Source organism: Camellia sinensis, chromosome 4 (assembly GCF_055761805.1).
Source record: "Camellia sinensis isolate YWXY chromosome 4, ASM5576180v1, whole genome shotgun sequence".
Lineage (NCBI taxonomy): Eukaryota > Viridiplantae > Streptophyta > Magnoliopsida > Ericales > Theaceae > Camellia > Camellia sinensis.
The window spans coordinates 201,294,997-201,307,231 of NC_138964.1; the positions used below are offsets into that span (position 1 = coordinate 201,294,997).

At 28.2% G+C, this 12,235-nt stretch overlaps 1 protein-coding gene across 2 annotated transcripts; it reads right to left on the reverse strand.

Moving 5' to 3' along the window:
• Positions 1 to 1,503: 1,503 nt before the first annotated feature.
• Positions 1,504 to 9,447, reverse strand: LOC114271693 (DUF4228 domain protein). Of its 2 annotated transcripts, XM_028213300.2 has the most exons (4): positions 8,378 to 9,401; positions 8,141 to 8,286; positions 1,991 to 2,079; positions 1,504 to 1,870 (listed from the first exon to the last, which is right to left on the reverse strand). In XM_028213300.2, the coding sequence occupies exons 1-3, from the start codon at positions 8,625 to 8,627 to the stop codon at positions 1,999 to 2,001; spliced, it is 477 nt and encodes a 158-aa protein (XP_028069101.2). In that variant the 5' UTR covers positions 8,628 to 9,401; the 3' UTR covers positions 1,504 to 1,870; positions 1,991 to 1,998. The 2 variants fall into 2 exon arrangements, with proteins under 2 accessions (XP_028069101.2, XP_028069100.2); XM_028213299.2 differs by lacking the exon at positions 1,991 to 2,079 and having other exon boundaries at positions 8,378 to 9,447.
• Between the last annotated feature and the right edge of the window lie 2,788 nt (positions 9,448 to 12,235).

Genomic DNA, 12,235 nt, shown 5'->3' on the forward strand with positions numbered 1-12,235 from the left:
TTATAAAAATTAATTATTGTATCAAATGAAACCTTATGTTGTGTTTGGTTAGAGGATTTCATATACGTTTTCTCTTTCCTTTTCCAAATCTCTTCTCAAATCTCCTAACCAAACACAACGCTAATGTATTCAAACATTAGTGAAATAAATAGAGTGAGCTACCAACTACTTTGTGAATAGTTTTGTACAATAAAAGAATCAGCAATGCTTGGTAGCTCGAAAAGGAGGTTGACTCGAAATTCATCTTGTCAGTCGTCCAGGCGGACGTTCGGCTGGTCGTCCGGCGAGAAGGCTGACAGTTGCGGTTGACAAAGGTGACAACCACGATAAATAAGTTTTCACCCTGTCGTTCGGGTGGACGTCCGGCCAACACCCATTCTGGCCATTCGAGCCAATCTCCTTTTTGGGCTACCAAGCATTTTTGTAAAAGAATACATAGTGGTTGTTTGGGAAATTACTATTTTAGTAGGTTATTTTAGTTTTTAGCTATTTTAGTAGGCTAAAATTTTTGTGTCTAGAAAGATAATTGGATTTTTTTGCGTTGAATGTGATGTTCGTGAGAGAAATAGTGAAATGATTATGGGTTTGATATGATATTTTGTTTTATTGACTATTTTAACCTATTTTACCTTTTTATAAATTTTGACCAAAAAATCATAAAAATAACCTTTGCCAAACACCCCATAAAGCGTTTGTAAGCATCACTTAAAACAACCTTGCTGGATGCATAAAATCAAATCACAAGACAAAATAAAATATAGACAAGGAGAGAGTCTCATCTCTATTTTATAATCCATTATATATGATTTTATTTTGTTTAAGAGAGATGTTACCATGTAAATCCTAAAAAAGGTGTATATGGTATGATTTTCATAACTTTTTCACAAAATTTCATAATTTAAACTCAAAATGTCATAACTTTTTCACTATAAAAGTGTTAATTTTTTTTACTGAAAAATGTTATAACAAAATCTTGAAGTGTCATAACATTATCATTCTTAACTTTAGAATGCACATCATAAATTCACTATTTATAATTTATTACAAAATATCATAACACACATCACAAATAATCATTACATTCATCATAAAAAATCACAACTTTTACAATATGCATTATTTAAAAGGATGCACAATATAAATTTCTCCTTTGTTTAACTGTAAATTTCTTGCACTAAAAATGATACAAAAAAGTTAGGTAGGTCACTTTTTTTTCTTAAACTTAGTGTTATGATTTTTAGCTGACTAAAAATACCACATAGGTACCTTATGGTATTTTGAGTATTTTTAATAATTTTATCAAATTAAATGTTAATTACCAATAATAGTAAAAAAATATTTTTTAAAAAAGAAGAAAAATGCACAAAATACAGTGCAAAAGGCACGACATCCATCTTAAATGAGTGTATTGGGCTTACACTCACACTGACGAGCACTGTAGTTTGCACACTTTTTCTATAAATAAAAAAAATTAATTTGTAACATTACTAGTTAATTACACAATTAGGAGAAGGGTTAATTATATATAACAGTAAAATCATCCGCAAGCACAAGGACAAAACAAACCCTAGGTCTAAGAGACTGAAACAAGTGTCGAAAAAAAAAAAACAGTATGAAAAGAAGAGAAAGGAAGGGTTTATAATTGTATTTATTGGTGGGAGGGTAAGAAAGTGAGAGAGGGGGGATTGGGATGGGACATGATGGAGAAATAAGAGAGGAGTGTGGGTTTTCAAGTTCCAACTTCTGCAATGCTCTGTAAGGCAGGTTTCCATTGCCCCCCACCACCACCAACATGATGCCTACCAACACCTCTGCCACTGATGCTGCTCCCACCACTGCTGCTTCCTAGTTGATGAATCTGTTGCTCCATCTGAAAAAGGGCAACTCACAGAATTTAACACATGCGTGAAGAATACAATCAACAAAAGACAAAGAAATTCATAAGCACACCATGCAAAGAGCCTATTATCCGTGTTGAAGACGTGCTTACCAATCTTATCACTCGATGAAAAATTCCATCAGAAAATCCTGACTCCATGAGAGAAGGGGTGGAAAAAAATTTGAGGCAGGTGGCATGGCCTTTCAAGTATTGAAAAATTCAATTAATGCTTCTATATTTCATAAATATTTATTAAATATATAATGAGATTACCGTCTAATTTTATGAAAGTTACTTTAATAATTTTTATTTTATTAATATTTCATAATGTATAATGGTGCTGTTTGGAAATGAGGATTTTTGGTTTTTTTTTTTTTGTTTTTTTTACTAAAAGGCAAATTGGTTACAAAACTAAAAAAAAATAAATCCAAACAAAATATCACATCAAACTCCATAATCATTTCACTTTTTCTTTCACAAATATCACATCCAACCACAAAAAAATCCAACTATCTTCCCAAACACAAAATAAAATTTCTCCAATAATATCCTACAACTAAAAAAACTTACAAAAAATTCACTTCCTAAACACCCACAATGTGATGCTGTTTAACTATTTTTCATGTTAGTTAATAGTATTTTCACAAAGTATAATAATAATAAATTATGATTTAACTTCTCTGAATTAATTCGGTCGCACACATTGTGGGGAATGTTGTTTACCATTTTAACTAACCTTGATACAATTATCGGGAAATTACAAATCAATTTTATTTTCAAAAAATAATTATATAGACATAGAAAAATTTACAAACTTAATAATTAAAATTTATAAATTTTATGATTAATCTATATTTTTTTCATAAAAAATATACAGTGATGTATTATTGGAAGAATTACAATTTAGTGGTTTTTGAAGAAAAAAAAAATTATAGATTCATGAAAAAATTTAAAATTTTAATTATTAATATTTATAAAATCTACATTGATGAATAATTTATTTTCTAAATCTGCATTAAGCGGTGTTCTAAGAAGTTGGTAAAAAATTAACTTTTTTGATAAAAAGCTAAATTGTTTTGGATAAAAAAAACTGATTCTTTTTAACTAAAAAAATTTAAAAACTTAAAAAATTGACATTTTTGATGTGTTCCCAAAAACCCTAAATTACATTTTCCCTATATTATTCCCCTACCATTGTTACTTTCAGAAAAGGAACAAGGACTGTTCTCGGAGAATTATACTCTGCTCCAGGACAAAGCATGTGGTGCTCCACATTATATTTATAATTGGTTTAAATAATTAGGAGTTGTTTAAAATGTCCTAAATAAGTGTACTTTTTGACTTTTTATAAAATATGAATTGGGTTTGAAGTGATGCGGTAGAAAAATGATGTGACTTAAATAAAATAGTGACTTTTTATCTTTTTTTGAAGATGCCAAACCAAGCCTTAATAAACCCTACCACTTTGATATCTCGTTTGAGGAGACAAATGCACAAATTTTTAACCTCAAGTGAGATATGGAGCAATGTTTCAAGACACAGGTTCGTTTGAAAAGTGGGTCAGGCTCTGTTTGGAACGGTTTTGAAAATATAATTTTACCCATATATTCTAACTTCATGTTTGATTCTTATTCTCAAATTGTATTTCCACAATTAAGAGAAAACTTTGCAGAAAACTCTTGTCTTAGGCTCGATTTTCAATTTTTTTTTTATTATTAAATTTGGCCTTAACCGGCCGTTCGGCCGACTAACCGGAACAGTACAATTTTTATATATTTGAAAAAAAAAATTCCAAATCTTTAAATTTTTTTTTATGTGCTTTAATATAATTTTGAGTTGTATGTTTAGTTATGACTTGTAAGTTTTTGTATCAAATATCATATGTCACATCAAAAAATTCTCACTCAATTCAAAACTCTCTTACCAAATAAATTTTCCACACTCAAATCATAATTTCAAAATTCACAAACTCAAAATACAACTCATACTATCAAATCATATTTACAAAATTCTATCAAGCGCAACCTTAGTTTTTCGATTTTTTGATTTTTTTAGTTATTTTAATTTGAGACTAAAGCCAAGTTTGGCATATTGCAAAAAAGTCAAAAAGCTAAAAAGTTACTCAAAAAGTTAAAAAGTTTACACTATTTACCAAAAGTCAACAATTACGGCTGCACAACTCCCAATCCTAATTTTTCTCTACAAATCAATTTTTACAATTTTTTATTACACTTTTTTTCATAAAAAGTCAAAAAGTTAACCCAAACATCCATATTTTCTTCCTCAATTTTTTAGTCAAAAAAGACAAAAAGTACACTTATTTAGGACACCCCAAACAACCCCTAAAAAGCCTCGTTGGATAAAGACTTTTTGACTTTTTTAACTTTTCGTGAAAGAAATAATATAATAATTATAGGTTGAAAGTAATATTTTATCTTATTAAACTAAAAGATTTATTTTATTTTTTTATGACTAAAATAACTCCAAATCTATCCAATCCATTCTTCCCGAACGAAGCCCCAGTACCTTCTTCTGATCTTGGCCCAGGATTCATTTGTCCAATCACAAACTAAGGTCAAGTTTGGGTACTTCCAAAAAAGTCAAAAAGTCAAAAAGTTACTCAAAAAGTTAAAAAGTTAACACTATTCACCAAAAGTCAACAATTACGGCTGCACAACTCCCAATTCAAATTTTTCCCTACAAATCACTTTTTACAATTTTTTATTACACATTTTTCAATAAAAACTCAAAAAGTTAAACCAAACATCCATATTTTCAACCTCAATTTTTTAGTCCAAAAAGACAAAAAGTACACTTATTTAGTCTTCCCAAACTTGGCCTAAATCCTACTAGCCCCCAACAGCAGCAGAAAATCAAATAATTATCTGTCATCAGACCTTTTAATTTTAAATATTTTTAGTTTTTTATTTGAATAGACTTTCAAAAAAATTATTCCTCACCATAATAAGAATGTATTGAGATAAAATAAAAGAGTAAACAAACTAACATAAAAATAATAAACACTTTTATTTTTTAAAAATCAAACCGCTCTACACTGTCAAACGAAATAATATATCTTCCAGATTACTTTAATTGTTCAAATGCATTTTTTTAAGTTTCCTAAAATTCTAGATAATTGACTAAAATAAAATCTATAAAACGATTTATTAAAAACATAATTTGTTTGATACTATTCCTAATTTTTTAACTTTTATGCTGACAATTTAACTTTTTTGACCAATGAATTGACTTTTTAACCACGATCAAATAAAAAAAAGAAAGAGATAAATCCTATTTAGTATGATTGTTTTTTAAATGTTAGTTAAAAGTTTATTTTTTTATTTTTATTTTTTAAATGTACAAAAAAATAAAAGAGATATTTTGATCTAAAATAAGTTAAAAATCAATTTTTACCTTTAACCAAGTTTCCAAAGTAGGCCAAAAGTTGATTTTTTTTATATTTAAAAAAAATACATTAAAAAATAGAAAGAATAATTCAGTGTGTCTAAATTCAATTTTCTGAAAATTTAGTTTTTATTTTTCGTATTTTTTTATTTTTAGCAAATAATTTAAAAATTTTAAACAGTTTTTTTAAAAAATTAAAAATTTTAAACAGTTTTTTTACTTTTTAAGATGCACCATACTTAAATGTATCTAAATAATAAAATATTTGTAAAAAATATTTTTAAAAATTAATAAATATACAAAAATACGAAAAATATATTAAATTTTCGTTTTGTATTTTTTGGTATTTAGTGAATTTTTTTTTAAAAAAAAATTCACAAATATTATGTATTTATGTTAAGTGTATCCAAAAATTAAAAAAAAAAAAAGAGCTTAAAATATTAAGAAAATCATTGAAAACAAAATAATATTGAAAATAAAAATATATAATTTGTGAAAAATATTTTCTGAAAATCAAAACCATACATAATTTTTTTATATTAACTTTTTAACAAAAAAAAATGAACTTTTCAAAATAAACCTTAGTGCATCCTATTTCAAGCTCAAAACTAATAATTAAAAAACAAAGCTTTTTACTCTACTTTTTGTTTTGTTTCTCAATAATTAATTATTTTTAATTATACAAATTAAAACAAGCAGTGCAAATAGTGAAGAGTTGAGCTCCTTTCAAATTTGAATTTGAAAAATTTTTAGGCTTCGTTTGGGAAATTAGTTAATTTTGACTTTTTGATTTTTTTGATTATTTTTGATTTTTAGCCTAGGGCTAAGAGCATCTCCAATGATTAACTTTTTTTTTTATCAAATCTGAGTAAAAAAAAGATCATTTTCTCAATCTGATATAGGCTGCTCCAATGGTTGTCATCAAAGGCAGGGGTCGACCGGCCAAACGTCCAGCAAGTTGACCGTGGACCCACTTGCAACGTTACAGCACAGTGAATTGGTGAAGGCTCACGCAGATTCTCAATTTAATGAAAAATTTGCTCCGTACTCAGTTTGATATCGGTTTGGTAAAACCATTTGAGCAAAAAAAGAGACTTTTGTCATCAAATTCAAATTTGATACTGAATTTGGTTCACCGTTGGAGATGGTCTAAAAAGTCTAATTTGGGAAGGACTTTTGAATTTTTTTGACTTTTTTGTGAGAGAAACAATATAATGATTATAAATTAAATGTGATGTTTTGTCTTATTAAATTAAAAAGCCTATTTTATTTTTAATCATTTGAATAGTTCATTTTGTAAGATTATTTGTATATATCTTTAATAATAAAAAATCAAATCAATTCAATAATTGTAATTTTTTATTTTATTGGGTTTGTCTTTAAAAAAATCAGATAGTCTATTTTTAAAAACATACTTATCGTCTACTTTTCCAAGACAAGCATGAAAAAATAAAAATATTACAACTATTAGATTATGTTAATTTTTTCCATGAATAATATACACTGATTCTACAAAATGAATAATTTGAATTATTAAAACGAGACTCATAATGTATTTCATGAATCCTTCAAATTAAAATTTGAATTTGAAAAAAAAATTCAATCTAATATTAAATACATAAGTTTTTTTTTAATATATTTTAATTTCTCTGGTCTCTCAAAGAAAATAAACATATGAAAAATGTTTGAAACCCCTAAACGATGACCGATGACCCACATTGATGTATTTGAATTTTTTAAAAAAATTGTGTCGGATAGTAACATAAATAATTTAAATCATTTTAAAAATTATGAGAATTATATTTTGTGATTTCTATCATTGCTGCAAACAAGTAAGGTGACCCAATAAATCCACGTGACCACTAACATCCTAATAGCAAAAAAGAAACAATCAAACATGACACAATGGTTTGTTCAAAAAAAGAAACATGACACAGTGGTACACCTGAAAATACATGCCTCGAGATCTCCTTTTTTTTTAAAAGCTTGGACAGAAATCAGATTCAATTCAGGATAGTGTTTTAATCAACAAACCCCACAAATCTGTTCTCTTAGCTTTTATGTTTAAAATCTTCACCTTTCTGGATTAAAAAGATGCTTTTATGCAGAGAGGTGAAGAAGAAAGGAAGATACCCTATTCCACTCGGGTGAATAATAGGAAAAGATCGGAGCGAATCGCATTACGCACTAATAATCTTCGCTTTTCGAGCTCTCGGATAGTCAATTTTGCCCTTCAAGTTTGAATAATGGGCAAATTGCTGTACACTTTCTTTTTTATTACTCCCTTCCTCTCAAAATAGCTCATTTTGAGGAATTTAATTTTTTTTAATAATACAAATATTATATTTTAAAAAAATTAATTTTTTTAAATTATCTTTTGATAATATATTTTTTAAAAAAATATCAATGTAATAATTATATTTTTTACATTATTAATGAATTTAAAATAAGAATAAAATAAGAAATTTATATTATTTTTGTACTTTGATTTTTAAAAAAGAACTAATGTTTTTAAATAATGAAAAATAAAATAAAGAACTAATATTTTGGAGTGAAGGAGTATTACAATTTTAATTTTGATGTTAAATTTTTTAATTAATCTTGGCCCTATTATTTTCAATTATTAATAAAATTTTTTATATAATAAATGCACATATATCATATTTTTATAAATAAAATTATAAATGACTTTAATCCCAACAAATTTAATAAAAATTTTCTTCTAAAACTTTAACAATAATATCAATTTAGTCAAATTGGTGCAAAATCTTACCCTAAAAAAAAAAAAGAAAGTAGAAATTGATCAAATTAAAACTATGGGTATAAAAATTTATGAGGAAAAAAAAGTCGGTTTACCTGAACGGAAGGGCAGCTCTCTGGTTTCGGATTCCGGTTCAAGCTCGGACTGCCGGAGAGCTTCTTTCTCTCCAGGCCAAGGCCTCCTCTCTGCAACAGCTTCCCGAGTTTCACGCACTTCTTTGCAGCGAACTCCTTCAACACATCTGAAGCACGGTACATCATGTAAATTAAACAGAGAGCACAATGGACAAAATAGGAAATGAAGAAGAAATGACGTAAGAGATGGTTTGTTACCTTCGAAGCTGATGAGCCGATAAACTTGTCCGATAAGCAATGTATCATCGGGGCGGAGAAGCTTGAGCTGCTTCACCGGCGTTCCGTTTTCGGACTTGGAAGTCGGAGAGGTTACGACGAGTGCGACGTAGTGACCGGGGTTCGCCGACATGACCTCGTTAGCACTCACCGACCAGTAAATCCTCTCGATTTTGTTGCCTGGATGTTGAATCACCACCGTCGCTGCCTCCGCCGCCTGACAATTCCCCATCTCTCAACCTCGATCAACTCCGTAATCACAACAACAACAACAACAACAACAACAACAACAACAGATCTGATCCTCTTTTTTTTACTCTCAGCAATTTCAATCTGTAAACGAATTGAGAGGATGATTGCTCCCGAGGTGAAGTGATTGGCCCCTATAATTAGGGAAGCACTTCGTGAGCCATTAATGAGAGAGAGAGGCAGTGATGATTATGACCGCTCTTCACGTTCACCGACGTACAATACAGAGATGTGACCAATAGATCAATCACCGAATTTCGAGAAACTGGGTCTCTCTCTCTATATATATATATTCTCTGAACTTAAAGATGCTCAGAGCTACGAAGTATTATATATGGATTAAACAGAGCATGAACAAGGATGAAGAAATGAAGGAGATGTGGTGATTATATCAGCAGGATTCAGGAACCATAAATGCATATATATATATATATATATCTAGATGCTTATGCTTTTTTTCTGAGGAGACGTGGAGTGTTTGATCTGCCAAAGACAGATGATATGTGCAGTGCAGGTAGTAGTTTGTGACTTTGCGTTTGCACAGAGAGAGAGAGAGAGAGAGAGAGTTTTTAGAGGGAGCGAGGTGGTGGTGGTGGTGGGGCCTGGGATTCAATTTTGAGTCCAATTTGAGGGAGTACCGTCGTCGTCATCTCTGGTTAAAAAATAAAGTAGTTGCTATTTATACGTAAACCCTAAGCCCTAGATCTCGCTCAACGTTGATTCCAAATTCTGCGCTGTGATTTCGCCGGTCGAACTCAGCCTCCGTTTGCAAAATGGATTGACTTTTATATTTTTTTATATATTTTAGTCTGAGCTAAAAAAAATTTATTTGAGAATGATTTTTAAATTATTTTTTTTTTTTTTTGAGAAAATAATATAGTAATTATGAATTAAATGCGATGTTTTATTTGTTGTGATTAAAATAGTTTATTTTGTCTTTTGTGATTATTTTAGCTACAAATCAACTTGCCAAATAACACCTCATGCAATTTGGGAACTTCTTAGGATTAGTTTGGGAAGTGGGTTGATTTTTTGACTTTTTTCGTTATTTTAGCCTGAGCTAAAAAACTTAGTTTGGGAAGAATTTTTTGACTTTTTAACTTTTTTGACTTTTTTTGTGAGAAAATAGTGTAATGATTATGGATTGTATGTGATGTTTTGTTTGTTGTGACTAAAATAATCTATTTTATTTTTTGTAACTAATATAGTCAAAAAAAACTCATAAAATCACTTCCCAAACGGTGCCTTATTTTAGGGTTTAACGTTTTATTTTTTACATAAAGGGACCATTTAAACCCAAAAAAAATTAAAAGACAATTTTTAACTTATTTTAAATTACATCATCATTTAGGTAAAAAAATCAAAAAATTAAAAAAATATTTTTTAATTATTTTTTCAAAATTTCCCAAGTACCGTAAGAAAAATTAAAAAAGTGATGTGAATTAATGAATCAATAAATTATTTATTTTTTTTATGTGTTGAGAGGGGAAAAAGTTGTGTATTAATTTAGGGATTGTTTGGGATGTCTTAAATAAATGTATTTTTTGAATTTTTAGACTAAAAAGTTGAGGAAAAAAATATAATTGTTTGGGTTAATTTTTTGACTTTTTATGAAAAAATGTGTATTAAAAATTTGTATAAATTACTATATAGTGGAAAATTAGGATTAGGAGTTGTGCAGCCGTACTTTTTGACTTTTGTTGAATAATGATAACTTTTTAACTTTTTGAATAATTTTTTGACTTTTTTACTTTTTGGGTACATGTCAAATTTGACCTTATTTAAGTCATATCGTTTATTTATTTTTTAATATTTTTTAATCTTAAAATAATGGTTTTTTGGAGGAAATTTAATTTTTTTTAGTAATATAATTATTACATTTTAAAAATAATGATTTTAAAAAATTACCTTTTGATAGCATATTTTTTTGAAATATCAATTGTTATAATTGAACTTTTTGTGTTGTTAATAAATTTAAAAGAAGGGCAAAATAGAAAATTTATATTATTTTAGTCCTTAATTTTTTAAAAAGGACAAATATTTTGAGACAATAAAAAATAAAATAAGAAACTAATATTTTGAGATAGAGAGAGTATATTTTTTCAAAAAATAATTAAAAAAAGTTAATAAATTAATTTTTTATTACTTCTCAAAACAAGACAAAATAAACCTAAATGAAAAAAGTCAAAAAATTATTATAATTTTTTTTTTTATGTATGCCTTTTATAAAAAAATTTAAAAATCAACTATAATAATTAGTTTCGAAAACAAAATTATTTAACAATAATACTACTATACAATTATAATTTTTGTTTTAAAATGTTAATATGTGATTTAAATTTGGTAAATGTTTGGAAAAATATCAAAAAAATGGAACAATGTCCGTGCTGTGCTCAAAGCATAGCAGTGACTGTGGTGTCTCAATTTGAGGTGTATTATGACATTATTTTTATGATCTAAACTGTTCATTTTGTAGGGTTTGTTGAGTACTTCATGCTACCAAAAGTCATGTTAATCAAGTATCAATAACTATATGATCAAATTGCATATTGTTTATGCTATTTTTCAAAAGAAAAACTTATTATTTATTTATTTGGTTATCGATCATATAGTTGTTGATATCCGATTAATATGATTTTTTGTAGGCATGAAGTACTTAACAAATCCTACAAAATAATGGTTTGGATCATAAAAATAAGACCATAATACACCTTAAACGGAAGCACCACAATCAACTGTTGTGTTTTGAGCACAGCAGTGACCCCTTATCCCAAAAGAATATTGTAACTAAGGAAATAATTACAAATTTATAAAAATACAATATTCATTGGTAAAATCTAGTGTATAAATTACTTATATTTACTTATCTTTTCACGAGTTTGCAATTTTTTTTTTTTTTTACTTCCTCCTTTTTATATATATTTATAAATGTTTGTGATTATTATTGATTTGTAAAATCTGGTGTATAAATTACTTATAAATGTAAAATCTAGCATATAAATTACTTATAAATGTACAAATACAATATTCATTCGTAAAATCTGTTGGAAATGGTAGAAAATTTTTTTTCTCAAGTTTGGTCTAGTTTTTAGGTGAGCCCCGAGTGTCGATTTACTCGGGTCAAAGTGGTAACGCGTTCTATGCCACGTTGTGATTCACGTGGTATATTTGATTGCTCAAAACCATTACCGAGTGAATGGGAAATTGAAGCCAAAGTGTTCTCCATGGAAATGGAGTTTTGGTGGAAATTTCTTAAGGTTGTAAATTGACTTGTCCCACATTGATTTGGTGGGAAGTTTTGAAAGGGTTTATAAGGCTTAGGTTAGATACTTGGGGTGTGCCCCAAGGAGTACCCAAGTATTTTAGAGAGAGAGGTTATAGGCAAAATGGGCTAGACCCATTGGACCCAAAAATCACCATACACGCGTGCGCGCCACCGCCGTCCGTCCGAGCTAGGCGCGGGTGCGTGGTGTGTGGTTGGGTTGGGCTTCTAATCTTTTTGGGCCAAAAACATTTGAATTTAATTTTATTTTTTGATAAAATAAAATCCAGAATTCAAATTAAACTGATTTGGATTTTCTGTACATCCAA